Source organism: Protopterus annectens, chromosome 3.part1 (assembly GCF_019279795.1).
Source record: "Protopterus annectens isolate FY-2018-M chromosome 3.part1, PAN1.0, whole genome shotgun sequence".
NCBI classification, from domain to species: domain Eukaryota; kingdom Metazoa; phylum Chordata; order Ceratodontiformes; family Protopteridae; genus Protopterus; species Protopterus annectens.
In genome coordinates this window covers 766,578,691-766,593,370 of record NC_056732.1, presented here as the reverse complement: position 1 = coordinate 766,593,370, position 14,680 = coordinate 766,578,691, and the positions used below count along the sequence as shown (strand labels likewise).

General features: G+C 40.3%; 1 protein-coding gene across 1 annotated transcript in view; it reads left to right on the top strand.

Moving 5' to 3' along the window:
* CPZ (carboxypeptidase Z) overlaps nucleotides 1-14,680 on the top strand; it is a 1,352,173-nt gene that overhangs the window by 694,324 nt on the left and 643,169 nt on the right. The window contains exon 3 of the mRNA XM_044067099.1: nucleotides 8,604-8,978. Coding sequence (XP_043923034.1) covers nucleotides 8,894-8,978 — 85 coding nt within the window. The 5' untranslated portion in view covers nucleotides 8,604-8,893. The remainder of the gene's footprint in view (nucleotides 1-8,603; nucleotides 8,979-14,680) is intronic.

The following is a 14,680-nucleotide window of genomic DNA, read 5'->3' as shown; positions in this document are numbered from 1 at the left end:
AACCAGTGTCTACATCACTTATCCGTATCTTGCTCAAAAAATTAAAACCCACCACACTCTCAGCTGATCAACTCCCTGCTGAGTACCTTAAAAAATCAGCTGATGCCATAGCCTATCCAGTATCTATACTAATTAACCGCACCATAGCAGAGGCAAAAATTCCCACCATTTGGAAAACATCCTATGTAATCCCACTACATAAAGGAGGTTCCTCCAATGAATTCTCCAATTACAGACCAATAGCTATACTTTCTCCACTTGCTAAGATTATGGAAAAATGTATACACAAACAACTCATGCACCACTTAATTCAGAATCACCTCATGGCCGATACCCAACATGGCTTCCGTCCACACCACAGCACAACCACAGCCCTACTAGTGTTCACCAATACCATTAATAATAATCATAACAATAATCAAATATCCTCATCCCTCTTCTTGGATCTCTCAAAGGCATTTGACATGGTGGATCACCAACTATTGATTCACACCCTGCAATCTTTCTGTCTAAATACCAGTGCCATTCAATGGTTTAAATCTTACCTCAGTTGGAGGCAGCAGGCTGTCCGCTGGCAGAACAAGCTCTCCAACCTATTACCTAACACCCTTGGAGTGCCACAAGGCTCCATATTAGGACCCCTACTGTTTTCCATCTTTATAAACAACCTATATACAGTCATCCCGAATGTCAGCTGTATCCAATACGCTGATGATTCCACCCTGATTTGCTCAGCAACATCTCCCTCAGAATTAAGGTCTGTTACCCAATCCACCTTTAATACTATAGAAACCTAGCTCTCTGAACGTCTATTGTTGCTAAATCCCCAAATAACTAAAATGCTGTTATTCTCTTCAGCACAAAGGTCCACACCCTTTACCTTCACCATAAATGCAAAAGATGGCACAATAATCCCCCCCGACTCCTTTACAAAACTGTTAGGAGTAGTAATTGATAATAGCCTAAAATATGACCTTCATGTAAAACAAACGATCAAAACCATCAATAAAAAACTAGGGTCACTGTATAGAATAAAAACCTTCCTACCTCCTCCGGCTATGGTTGCTATAGCTCGCTCCCACCTGCTTTCAAAACTTTTATATGCATCCCCCCTTCTATCTAATCTAAATAAAACTGTACTTAATAGACTCTCAATCTGTTACAACCACATTGCCAGGTTTGCCACTGGCCTACCTTTTAGAACACACCATTGCATTAACCTTTAACAGCTTGGGTGGCTAGAACTTCCCAGTCTAATCCGATATAACCTTTTGATTATGGCTAATAAAATCCTCTATTATCCAGGAATAAAATCCTCTATTATCCAGATAACACACCAGCTCTTAAAAATATGATCACACCCCCTCCCACAGCAATCCAAGTCTGCTCCGATCCTCAAACAGACTACAAATTAAGACAATTAAAATTAACAATGTAGCCGGTGACTCCCTCTTTGCAAACTCTGCAGGCAAAGCATGGATCCTCCCTCCAGCTAATATTACTTTGCTCTCCTCCCTATCCCAGTTCAAAGCTAAACTCAAACAACATCTGGCACTAAACTGGCTTTGCCACTGTAACAAGCCTGGCTAACTCTCACCATGAGTGTATATAATCTATTAATCAAATTATTGCTATTTTTTTCCCCTGACTGTTACCAGGGGAAACTTGAACTTGTGGTATTGTCTCTTTCATGTCTGCTTATGTTATTTGTAAATATCTCATCTGTAATATGTCTTCTTTGTTATTACTTATCTGTCTACCTTGCTAATATGCCTTCTTTGTTATTACTTATCTGTTTACCTTGGAGCTTTTCTCCCCGGGCCTCCACTGAAAATGGACATTAATCCAGTTGGACTATCCCGGTCAACAAATGTAAAATAAAATAAATAAATAAAATAAATTTTGGAGAGGGGGGATAAGATTGCTATAGGTTAAAAGTTAGTGATGTTTTTTGAATGTCCTCATTTATGTAGAGGGATAATGTGTGTTTTTTTTTCCAGAGAGAGGGAACATGAGATTCCTGGATTTACTTATTTATAAAGACTGGGTGCCATTTTGTGGTACTTGTTGGGAAGGTCATCAGCTGAAGTAGAACATGGGTTGAGTTTTTTTAAGTTTAAGTTTTATATAGGATGTGGGCACAGGTTGAAGGTGAAAGTGGATGTGGTGATATGTGACTGTTGGGCAGGGTTGGGATTAGATGTTGGGGGATCCGTCAGTAGGGACCTTATACCATCTATGAAATAAGAGTTGAATTCTATAGCAATTTTGAATGATGAATTATTTGGAAAGGGGTTAGGGTTGAAATTTTGGTCAGGATGTAAGATTTCTTTAATGGCTGACCATGATTTTTTAGAGTTGTGTTTGATATTGTTCTGAAAAAATGTTATAGTAAAGTTTTTTGTCTGCATTTATTTGTTTTTTAGTATGGTTATGTAGCATTCTGATGTTTTGATGATACTGTGGTGCTTTATATTTTTGTAATGCTTTCCTCAATTTTTATCTGTATTGCATTAGCCTTCAACTCTTTTTGAATAGCCAAATTGCACTATTTGTTTTTAGCCCCTTCCTTTTAGGGGAGTGCAAGACTGTCTAGGATATTTAATGGATCAAATTCAGTTACATCATCCTCGAAGGGGAGTATTTTTAGGATGCTCCATTTAATGGATAATAAGTTAGTAATGAATGTTTCTGGGCTAAACTTGGACAGGTTGCATTTTGTTTTGTAAATATGCTGTTTGAGAGGATGTGTGAGATGTCTGGTTCTATAGATTGGAAGATGGTCACTGAGAGAGTCTGACACAGTACCTGTGGACCAGTACCTTCAGATCAATTATTCCAGAGAGCAATCAGTTTATAGCTGATACAGAACAATTAACAAGGAGGCACAGTACAGGTTTTTCTTTCATTTACTAAATGTAGAAACCAGGAAACCAGGAAACTAGGGAGACTAAGTAACTGGTGTATACAATGCAATCTATTGGTCAGTAGAATGGACACTGGCCTACTTACTACGTGGTCCTTAGAATGCAAGAGCTACTGGATTAGACGGAAGGTCACAGTACTTTCCATCACAGGGCAAATTTGTATTTATCATGCTACAATGAATAAACAGAAAGGCTATTCATGTTAAAACTTGCTTACATTGTACAATGACAGTATTCTTAGTGAAAAGGTTTGAAAGTTGGGCCTAATGGCAGAGCTCCTGCAGTATCGGAGTCAGTGGTTGATGGAATGACCACAGGCTCTGAAAGGAAAGAAAAGAGAAAAACTCTACTAAATTGTGATATTATATGGAGGTAATAAAGTTAATATTTATTCCTAAAGGTGGAGGAAGGAGCACAGTGAGACAAAGCAAAATAATATGGGGCATTGTAAGAATAGAAAGGTAATAAGAAAGTTTATAAATGTAAGATAAAAATAGATTTAGCAGGTAGTATGAAATTGCACACATACTTGTTAAAGTGTAAAGGCTCATCATAAATAAAGCGTATCTGATTTGAATTAAATAGATATAAAAGCAACACAGTACGAAGGTCTTTTCATTATTCTACACAGTTTTAGAATAACTAGAAATTTAATAACACATGACACATACCTGCACTATGAAGGAAGATGGTGACTGAGTGGAGAGATTTAGCAATACATTCTACTACAGTGACCCTCTCACCCTCAGGTCAGTTATTACAGAGAGCAAACAATTTATAGCTGATACAGGGCAATTAACAAGGAGGCACAAAGAAGAACAGGTTTTCTTTCATTTACTGAATGCAGAAAACAGGTAACTAGGGAGACTAAGTAACTGGCGTATACAATGCGATCTATTGGTCAAGAGAAAGGACACTGTCCTTCTTACTAAGTGGCCGTTAGAGTGCAAGGACTATTTTTTTAGGGGGAATGTCACAGTCACCTTCCAGCATAGGGGAAGGCACTTATTTGACTAAGTTATAGTTAATATACAGCAAGACTCCTCTTGTTAAATTTCGTTACATTGCACAATGACAATATTGTCAATGGAAATGTTCAGGAGTTGGGCCTTGTGGCAAGGCTCCTGCAGTACTGGAGTTAGGGTGGATGAAATGAAATGAAATGATCAGAAGCTCTGAAAGGAAAGGAGGGGGAAACATTCTACTAAACTGTAATAGTATACGGAGACAATAAATTCAACACATATTCCTAAAAACGGAGGAAGAAGCATGATTAGTGTAAGCAAGAGAATGTGGGATACTGTAAGGGTAGAAAGAGAACAAAAGTTATGGACATAATGTCAAAATAGGTTTAGCAGGGAGTATACTGAGAGAAACCACAGTAATACAGTGTATAGAGAGAGCAAATTATCAGAACATAGCACTATACTGATAGACACAATATATCACTGTCAGTTAACATGCAAATACCATAACATTTGCAACTTAAATTACATACACAGTTGTTAAATGGCACAGGCTCAACATAAATAAAGCTTATCAGACTTGAATGAAATCTATACAAATACTACACACTACCACTGTCTTTTCATCATTCTACACAGTCTTAGAACAAATAGAAATGTAATAATGCATGACGCATACCTGCACTATGAAGGAAGATGGCGACTGAGTGGATGTAGAAACCAAAGTGTGGAGAAATTTAGCAATGCATTCTAGTACAGTGTCCCTCCCACACTTAGTTCAGTTGTTAAAGAGAGAAATTGGTTTATAGCTGATAAAGGGCCATTACCAAGGAAGCAAAAAGCAGAACAGATTTTCTTTCATTTGCTGAATGCAGAAACTAGGAAACTATGGAGACTAAGTAACTGGCATTCACAGTGTAATCTATTGGTCAAGGGAAAGGACAGTGACCTATTTATTAAGTGGTTCTTTGAATGCAAGGACTACTGGCTTGGGAAGAATTTCACAGCCACTTTCCAGCACAAGGCAGGCAAGTATTCGACTAGTTGTAATTAATACACAAGACTCTTTATGTTAAACATGCTTACATTGTACAATGACAATATTCACAGTGAAAATGTTTGAGAGTTGGGCCTTGTGGCAGACCTCCTGCGGTATCGGAGTCAGTGGTTGGTGAAGTGACCACAGGCTCTGAAAGGAAAGAAAAGAGAAAAACTGCTAAACACTGATATTATATGGAGGTAATAAAATTAATACTTATTCCTAAAGGTAGAGGAAGGAGCACGGTGACTCAAAGCAAAAGAATATGGGGTATTGTAAGTGTAGAAAGGTAATAAGAAAGTTTATGAATGTATGGTCAAAATAGATTTAGCAGGAGGTATATTGGTAGAGAAACCACAGTAATACAGTATATAGAGCTGTACAGAGTAAATTATTAGAACGTACCATTACACTGATACACACAAGATAATACCATCATTTAGTAAAGATTCATTGGATTAACCAGTATATCAAAGAATGTTATATATACCATAATACCAGCAAATGAAATTACATACATACTTGTTAAAGGGCACAGGCCTAACATAAATAAAGCTATTTCTGACTTGAATGAAATCAGTACAAAGGCAACATAATATGGAGGTCTTCTCATTGTTCTACTCAAGTGTTCTAATACGTAGAAATGTAATAATACATGACACATACTTTCACTGTGAAGAGAAATGGTGACTGAGTGGATGTAGAGACCAAAGTGAGGAGAGATTTAGCAATACATTCAACTACAGTGACCCTCCCACCCTCAGGTCAATTATTACAGAGAGCAATCAGTTTATAGCTGATACAGGGCAATTAACAAGGAGGCACAAAGTAGAACATGTTTTCTTTCATTTCCAGAAGTCAGAAACCAGGACTCTAGGGAGACTAAGTAACTGGCATATTCATTGTAATCTGTTAGTCAGTAGGAGGGGCAGTGACCTGTGTAAGTTGTCTGTAGAATACAAGGACTGCTGGTTTGGGGGGAATGTCACAGCCATTTTCCAGTACAGGGCAGACGTGTATTTATCTAATTACATTGAATACACAGCAAGGCTCATCCTGTTAAACTTGTTTATATTGTGTAATGACAATATTCTCAGTGAAAATGTCAAGAGTTGAGCAGGCTAATGCACAATAACAGTATTCTCCCTGAAAATGTTTGAGAGTTCTACGTTATGGCAGAGCTCCTGCAGTAGCATAGTCGGGGTGGATGAAATGAGCACACTGAAGGAAGATGGTGACTTTCTGGAACTGGAGACCAAAGTGAGGGGAGATTTAGCAATACATTGTCCCTTTCATTTATAGGCCTTTTCAGCATGTCTGCCCATGGATCCTCCTCTTTCAATGTATTCCCATATCAAAGTGTTTTTGAAAGGGATTTTGCATGAGAGGTCTCCAGGAAAACCAGTGGCCCCTCCTTGGGATCTTAATTTTGTGTTGGAGAAGCTAGCACTACTTGTTCCGTTTGAACCAGATAATCTGACTGACTTGAGGTTATTAACATGGAAAACTGTTTAATGATTGCTGACCACTGCAAGAAGAGTATCTGAGTTGCAAGCTCTTATTTTGCATCAACCCTAGCTCATTTTCCATAGACACATGGTTTCTTTCAGAGCTAATCTTTCCTTTATGCCTGAATTGTTATCTTAACCTAAAGTATCCATATCCCCATTTTCTTTCCTGAATATCAGAATGAGGGAGGAAGGACACTCCATACCTTGCATGTCCTTAGACAACTCAGGTGCTATCTTGACAGAATTAAATCTTTCACATCTTTGAATCAGTTGTTCATTTCTTGTGAATGTAAGAGGAAGGCACAACCCTTGTCAAAACAGAGTAGTTTTAAATGTTTCTCCAAGGCTGTTACCTTTTGTTGTAATCACCAGAACAAATCTATTCCATGCAGGGTCAAGGCCACTCTGAAAGTATTCCAGCAAGAGCAACTTAGTCGTCTATACACATATTTACAGGGCATTCCAAGCTGGATTCCCTCTCTGTGTCTAGATTAGACTTTGCTAGGACCATTGTCCAGGGATTCATGGACCCTTCCCCTTCCAACTCCCAAATATAGTAAGCTAGGGTAGTCTACCCATTTAGTTAAGGCTACTGCAGCAATGATCAATATGGTGAACATAGTACAGTTGTGTTAGTAAACTTAGTAGATGTTTGAATGGTCATAGCTGCATTAGCCACTCCTTCCCTCCCAACATACTCCTTGTTCTTTGTGTGTTATTTATGCCAGGGTGTGAATACTTTTTTGTTGTTCTTAACATTGTCCTTTCAGGGCTCAGCCTGCTCTATTTGGGTGTGTAGAAGGCACCCTGAAGCTTTGAAAACTGGCCAGCTGTTGTAGCCTTATAGCCAAAGTTATTGCAGCAATGGTCGTTCGGACATCTACTGTTATGGTAAGTTTACTTGCACAACTGTACTTTGCCAGTACTCAGGAGATGAATTTATTTATGTTGTGACATCCTTGAGGTTCATTACATTAGTTAGCACGGCATGTGTGTCAGGGTGCAAATTCATAGGTGAATACTAAGCTACCTGCCATCAGTGGCCATTTTAAGCCTAGCCAATAAACCAAGGTCAAAATCAAACCCATTATATAAATCTCTGAATGAAGAAGACCATAACCTTTATGCCACACCCTCCTGCAATTTGCTGACATGGTGGTCCTGGCAGCTTTTTCTTTGCATAAAACTTCATATATCCTACATTTTCCACATTACTCTTTTATATCTAAGGAAATACTTTTTCAAAAGTTATGAATTGTTCATGCTTCACTTTTGGTTTGAGCACATTATTAACCTGTATTTTAAAAGGGATTTCTAAAGAATAGTATGGTAAAATGTGTCTTAATCCAAAAGGTGGTGAGTTAATAGGGTATGTTCTAGAACAGTTCATATGTTTTGAAGTATGAAAATTCAAGTGTTTTATTGAAACAGGTGTATGGGAATCTTACTGATTAGAATGAGAACACAAAACTTAAGTTTATTGGTATAAGGAAAATGGGAGACTTGTTTGGCATAGTATTGTTTTCTTACTGTCCCTTTTGTACTCCTTCAGTGCTTCTTTTCTCCCAGTGCCAGGTTTTTGCTTCTTCTTTATTTTGCCTTGATGTACATACACAGAAAATTGGTGCCAATGTGGCGGTATCTTCATGAACAGATCAATAATGTGTATTATCTCCATTTTGATGTACCTGTATACATCTTAAAATTTTCTGTGCATTTTTTTTAATTAGTATCGTAGTTTCTTCAGATTTTTACTGTTCTTGATCCTACTGTGAACCAGTCTTTAGTGTTACCAAGTCACATTTCAACATAAACGTTTCTTCTATTACCTGATCAGAGTCACTACAGTACACAACAGTGTTTTTGCAGTACACTAGTGGATATTGTCTGCCTGTGGTATGGTGCTGAACTTTGGTATATACAGCAAAAGTTTTTTTTTTGTTTTTTTTTTATTTGCTTGGTGTTTTATAATTAACTTTTAATCAAGATTGTCAGTTCTGAATAAGGAAATATATAACAATACTTAAACAAATGCAAGAAACAGAGCCTTTGGAAAATTTGATACTGCTCATCTCTTTGCTAAAACTTACAGATTTTAAGCTGTAAATGTATGTGAAGGCAGTTGCTAGCATAACTGATATTTATTTTTTTTTTCATGAAGCCACATGCACGAGTATTGATCTGGGCTACTGTGATGACCTTCCTTATGCAAAGACATTGTTCCCTAATTTACTGGAACAGAGGAACAGAGATGAAGCTGAACTGAGTTCTGAGTATGTCCTGTTAAGCGTCATTGAGACCTTACTTAAGGGCGAATGTAATCCTGACCTGAGACTTTTGGGTTGCTCAATACTTGCTCCAAAATGTGAGAATAACAAACTCCTAAAGCCTTGCACTTCTGTTTGTGAGAGACTGAAAAAAAGTTGCCTTCATGCATTTGAGGGAATTGAAATGGCATGGCCGTATTTTCTGGACTGTGATCGCTTCTTTGCTAGCAATGAAGAAGGCTGCTTTAATCCACTAGAGCATCTTACAGGTAAACATGCATAATCCTTTGAATATAATTTTTCTGCAATATTTAAATGTTACATTAGTCAGTAATACAGAAGGATTGAATATGCCATCTTTCTTTCTGTGGAAATTTTTCTTCCTCAGTTAATCTGAAGCTGGGCTCTGCTTAGCAGGACCTAGTGTGTCATAGATTCATAGGTTCATAGGTAAGTACTATGCTAGCTGCCCTTGCAGGCCCTTTTAAGTCTTCTCAATTTTCCTTTTTGTGATCAAAATAACCTATCCCATTTGGTTATAGATTGGCCGATGTTTGTATAGGTTACCCCTAATGAGAATAATTGGAATCATACAATAGAAAATTTGAGGACACACATGCATGGGATAAAGCATTTAGGTGTTGCTCCTGTCCCATTACTTGTACAGGTGGCAGTGATGTGGGAAAGTTTCTGTTTCCCATCCATAGATCTAAGTTGTGCTTGAACATGGACAGAGATAAACTTTGTTTTTTGTGGATGGAGAGTCTGTTCCACAGAATCGGTATTGTCTGTGAGATATACCTGGCCCCCCAAACCATTCTGCTGATGTTGTAGAAAAGGTTTGCATTCCCTAGGCTGAGTATTTCTGATGCCGTTTGATTTGCTGATGTGCAGTAAATCCATCAGTAATCGGTTGGCGGATCCCTTTGTTGATGTTTGTCACCTCTTAGTAGTCTATAGTATACCAAGTATAGTGACAGGACTTTGAGTAAGTCCATGTATGAGTTGTTGTTTAGGTCTTTTATCTTTTTAATCATCAAAATCAGATAAGTAATAGGATAATATGCCATTTGAATCTTGATATGAATGGAACTCCATATACTGAAAATAATGGAGTTAGGTCTCATATGTTGAGCTTGGTGGCAATCAAAAACTATGTTAGTAATATGCAGTCATATCTGTGTGTTAAACATGTTTTGCCAGAGGCTCAATGACACTGTATAGTACTAGCATGAAAGGTAAGTATTGAAAATTCTTCAGTGATCAGTAATTTCTGTCTGCTTTTACGTTAGTATTGTCTTTTGTGCCTCTCAAACAGGTTACTTTCCTTCACTAAATTATGCTTTAATTTTTTGCAGCTATGCAGACTTCTTACAGCAAAACAAATCATTTGAACTACTACTCCAATCTAAGCCCCAATTCTTCTTCTTTGCTGTTATAGATTACTTTGGCACAACTGCAGTTTGTCTCCCACCATTATTTGCTTTTTGGACTGTTTTGACACTGGCATTATGACATCTTAAAAAAATGCACTAGTTACCAGTAATGGAAACAAAGATAAATAAAAAAAAACACCAAAATAATTATATTAGCTCTCAGAGTCTGATGAAGACTGTATTTTAAGATGAAAGGTCTTATTGTAAAAGTCTTGAAGTTGTTGCAACTATTTTCATGTTCTACAAATCTTGTTTTTGTATATTTCACCATTTTTTTGCCTAGACATGCTGTGCAGAATTGTCTGTTTTTCTATGAAGATCTATATTAAATAGCTTAGAGTCAATTTATGATCACCATAAGGATTATTAATTTAGGGCAGCCATGGTGGTACAGTGGTTAGCGTTATCACCTCACAGCAAGAGGTTCTCCAGTTCGATTCTCGGCTGGGGTGCCTTCTGTGCGGAGTCTGCATGTCCTCCCTGTGGTGGCGTGAGTTTCCTCCGGGTGCTCCGGTTTCCTCCCACATCCCAAAGACATGCAGTAGGTGGATTGGGCACTCTAAATTGGCCCTAGGTGTGTGTGTGTGCCTTCTGTGTAAGGTTGGGCGCTGGGCTGGCAACTTGACGCCATAAAACTCCACTGCCAGTCATGAGCAGACAGATGATCCACTGTGGTGACCCCTAACCGGAAAAAGCTGAAAGAAGAAGATAAGGATTATTCATTTGCTCTTTTCCTATGAAGCCAGACATCAACCGCCATACAACCAATTTATAGTTGCCATAAGAGATAGTGATGTTCTTCATGTTTCACTGTTGCAGTCATCACCTGTGGGTTATCCTTGCTGTGGTAGCCCTCGGCCGGCCCAAATACCAGAGTCGGCGTTTTTCTGCGTTGGCTACTGCCACTTGCCGACTGATGTCAGGTCATCAGTGCTATAAAGCAAGGCAGCCAACCCCATTACATCAGTCTTTCTTGCTGTGGAGCCCATACCAGAAGCAGTTTGCAAGTGTGCCGGTCGGTCGCTACCAAAGTTCGAATTACAGCTGAAAACGTCTAAAGCTAAGTACCCCGTTGGGGATCCTTTTTTCTTGCACTAACCGATATCCGAAAAAGTTAACAATTATCTCGCCTGTGGAAAGCAGATCTCACACCGAGACTTCCTTTCATACTGCATCACTTGTTTAGGCTCAGACCCCGACATCCCCCATTGCTGATTCTGTGCCTTCTTTAACATGAGAACCATTTGTCGTAGAGCTCTTATTGTAGACAGGTATTTTCACCTTCCGTCTTTGCATTCCAAAATGGCATCCATCAGCCAACAATCCGTAGACATACCGAAAAAATGTAGAGATAAAGATAGGGACAGTCCACACAAGGCTAAGGTTCCGACGACGCTACCGCTAAGCAGGTCATCAGTTCTTCGGAATCCAGTGAGGTGCTTTCGCAGCCCTTGAAGCCCGATACGATACCTACGCAGGCCTCTACCAAGACCCTTCCAGAGTCCGGTATGCTGCAGAAATCTTCTTAGTCTTCTGAGCCTTTGGTTGTCTCTGCCTCGCTTGGGTCTGGAGCCACGACGCAGGCACCGGCTTCCGAGGAGGCCTTTTGCACTACCGATTCTAGACAAAAAAACGACATCTTCTTATCCGACTACTGTTTCTCTCAGACCGATGGATACTCTTAGGCCTAGAATCCAGGCCACTCCTAGAAAATCTACCACTAGCCACCATCTTACTCTTGCTTCACCACACCAAGCCCAAATGCTTAAAATGCCAGAGGATCTTTATCTCCCTTATCAGGGGTAGTTAGGCCACAACTTCTAAAAGGAAAATACACCCTTCTCCTGAAATAATGACAGAACAGGATTCTGAGGAATCTGGTTATTCAGATTTTGAAGAGGAACAACAACCTCTGACTGCTTATGAGGATTCAGATGCAGAGGAATCTGCCCCTTCTTCCTCCCCACAGAAGACCTTTCCTTTGGGAAAACCTTTCACACCCTCCGGGAACATTTCCCCTGGGAATCTCAGGACTTCCCCCAGTCTAAGAAAAGACTAAGAGTTTCTAGATCTTCCTCAGCACAGACCCCTGGCCATCCCCCTATCTTAGAAGTGGTGGATGATGTTTTCCATGAATCAAGCTTGGCCCCCAACACCCTCCCACCTGCTCCCAGTAAACCTGACAGGTATTACAGAGTACAGGATTCTCACAAATACCTGTACAGAAATCCTGCTGCAGATCGGGAGGTCATTACACAGGGACCAAAAGGAGCCAATGCTAGTTCTGCAAATAAATCTTATTCCTTCTGACAAGCATTCTAGAGCTCTGGACAGATGGGGTAAGCAAGTATACACCTCTGCAACCTTAGCTATCAGAGCACTCAACTGTCAGTTCCATATGTTAAAATAACAACAAATGTTGGAACTATTAAAGCAAAAGGTTTCAACCTTTCCTGACTGTGCCAATTCGAAAGAGTTAGCAGATTTACTGCACTCTACTTGTCAGGTGTCCAAACACTCATTACCCTGTGGCTATGACAACCTAGAAGCCTCAAGCAGGGCAGCAGTGTCAGGATATGTCATTAGGAGACATGCATGGTTGAAGGAACAACCTCTCCCTGATCATGTCAAGTCTAAATTAATTGATGCACCTTTGGATAAGGACTGCTTATTTGGAGGAAAAGCAAAATAGGTGCTTAAAAAGATGGAAGACAAAGCAAAATCTATTCAAACAGTAAAAGATTTATTTTAGGTTCATCCTCCTAGGTTCAGCAAGGTTTTTCCCTCTAAGCACTGGTCCTTTCCTGCACCTAGCAGACAGGAGCAAGGTAAGCCCCGCAGGGACAGACCATCCAGGCCCCTATCCCAAGGACAACAAAGAACCAAACAGTGGGCCACCTCCGCCCCAAAGGCAGGGAGTTCCAAGCAAAAACTCTCAATGACTCCCTCTCTCCCCCTGCCCTCCTTTCACTCACCAAAAGCTAGGAGGAAGGCTCTCCCTCTGCAAAGAAAATTGGCTTTCAGTAACAAAGGGCCAATGGATCTTAAAGATCATTTTTCAGGGATACAGATTTTCTTTCAACAAACTCCCAATTCTAAGAAGGTACCCACACTTACCTCAAATCAGTGGGCAGCGGCATTGAAACAAGTCCAAACTCTCATATCCCAGGGGACAATAGAACCTGTCCCTCCAGATCAAACAAGCAAAAGCTTTTATTCCAGACTATTCCTTTTTCCCAGAAAAGAGGGCACTTGGCACCCCATCCTGGATCTATCCATTCTGAACACCTCTCTGGTGGCCCCCAAATTCAAAATACTAACTTTGCAGCAGCTGCTGCTTATGCTGACAAAAAATGCCTGGTTAGTGACCCTAGACCTAAAGGATGCCTACCTCCACATCTCCATAAGGGAATCCTACAGGAAATTCCTGCGCATCAGAACAGGCTCACAACACTTTCAATTCTCTGCACTACCCTTTGGCTTATCTACTGCTCCCAGGGTATTCATCAAATGCGTAGCCCCAGCCATAGCAGTTTGCAGACAGAGAAACACACAGATTTACCCTTATCTGGAGAACTGCCTCATTCAGTCTGAGTGCAGAGAAAAGCTGCTCCAGGACTTCCTGTTTGTCAAAACCCTCCTAATTTCCTTAGGGTTCACCATCTGAGAGATGAAATCAAAGCAAACAGCCTCCAGGAAGATCATTTTCTTGAGAGCACTGCTGGACACAGCATCCAGAATGGCCTTCCCAGAAAAGCAGAACTTCCTGCCTCTCTGCTTTTCACAGCTAGCTTCCAGAAGTCACCTCACTGCATGGCATCTTGCATCCGTCTAATTCCTCTGGCCAGGCTTCACATGAGAAAACCTCAGTGGTATCTAAAGAACCTATGGTGTCAGCACTCAACCTGTAGAGACCGCTCTCCCTCTATTCCCCTGTATAAGGGCTGAGTTTCTCTGGTGGGCAGGGACCTGTGCCAAGTACAAGGGCCTTCCCTTCGCCCTGCCAGGCAAACCATTACCACCGATGTGTCAGACATTGCTTGAGGCGCTCACCTAGAAGGCAGGTGCACCCAAGGTCTTTGGGATGCCCACCATCTTCCCCTACACATCAACCAGAAGGAAATGATGGCAGTACAAAAGGCTTTGACATCCTTCAAACCCCATCTCAAGCCAGGGGTTCTCCTTATCAAAACAGACAACACCACAGTAATGTGATACATCAACAAACAGGGAGGGATCCAATCTTACCCTCTGTGCAGGCTAGCCGTGAACCTTTGGCTGACAGCCTCTTCCATGGGACTACACCTGATAGCCCAATACCTACCAGGGATCAACAACACTCTGGCAGACCACTTAAGCAGGAACTTACTGGATCTCCACAAATGGCAGCTTCACAGAAAAATCTTTTTACAGATCACTCAGGAGTGGGGGACTCCGGAGGTGGATCTCTTTGCTTCGCATCTCAACCATCAGCTGAAAAAATTCTGTACCAGGGAGTATCACCACCTAGCATGGGAAGGTGGATGCCTTGACCT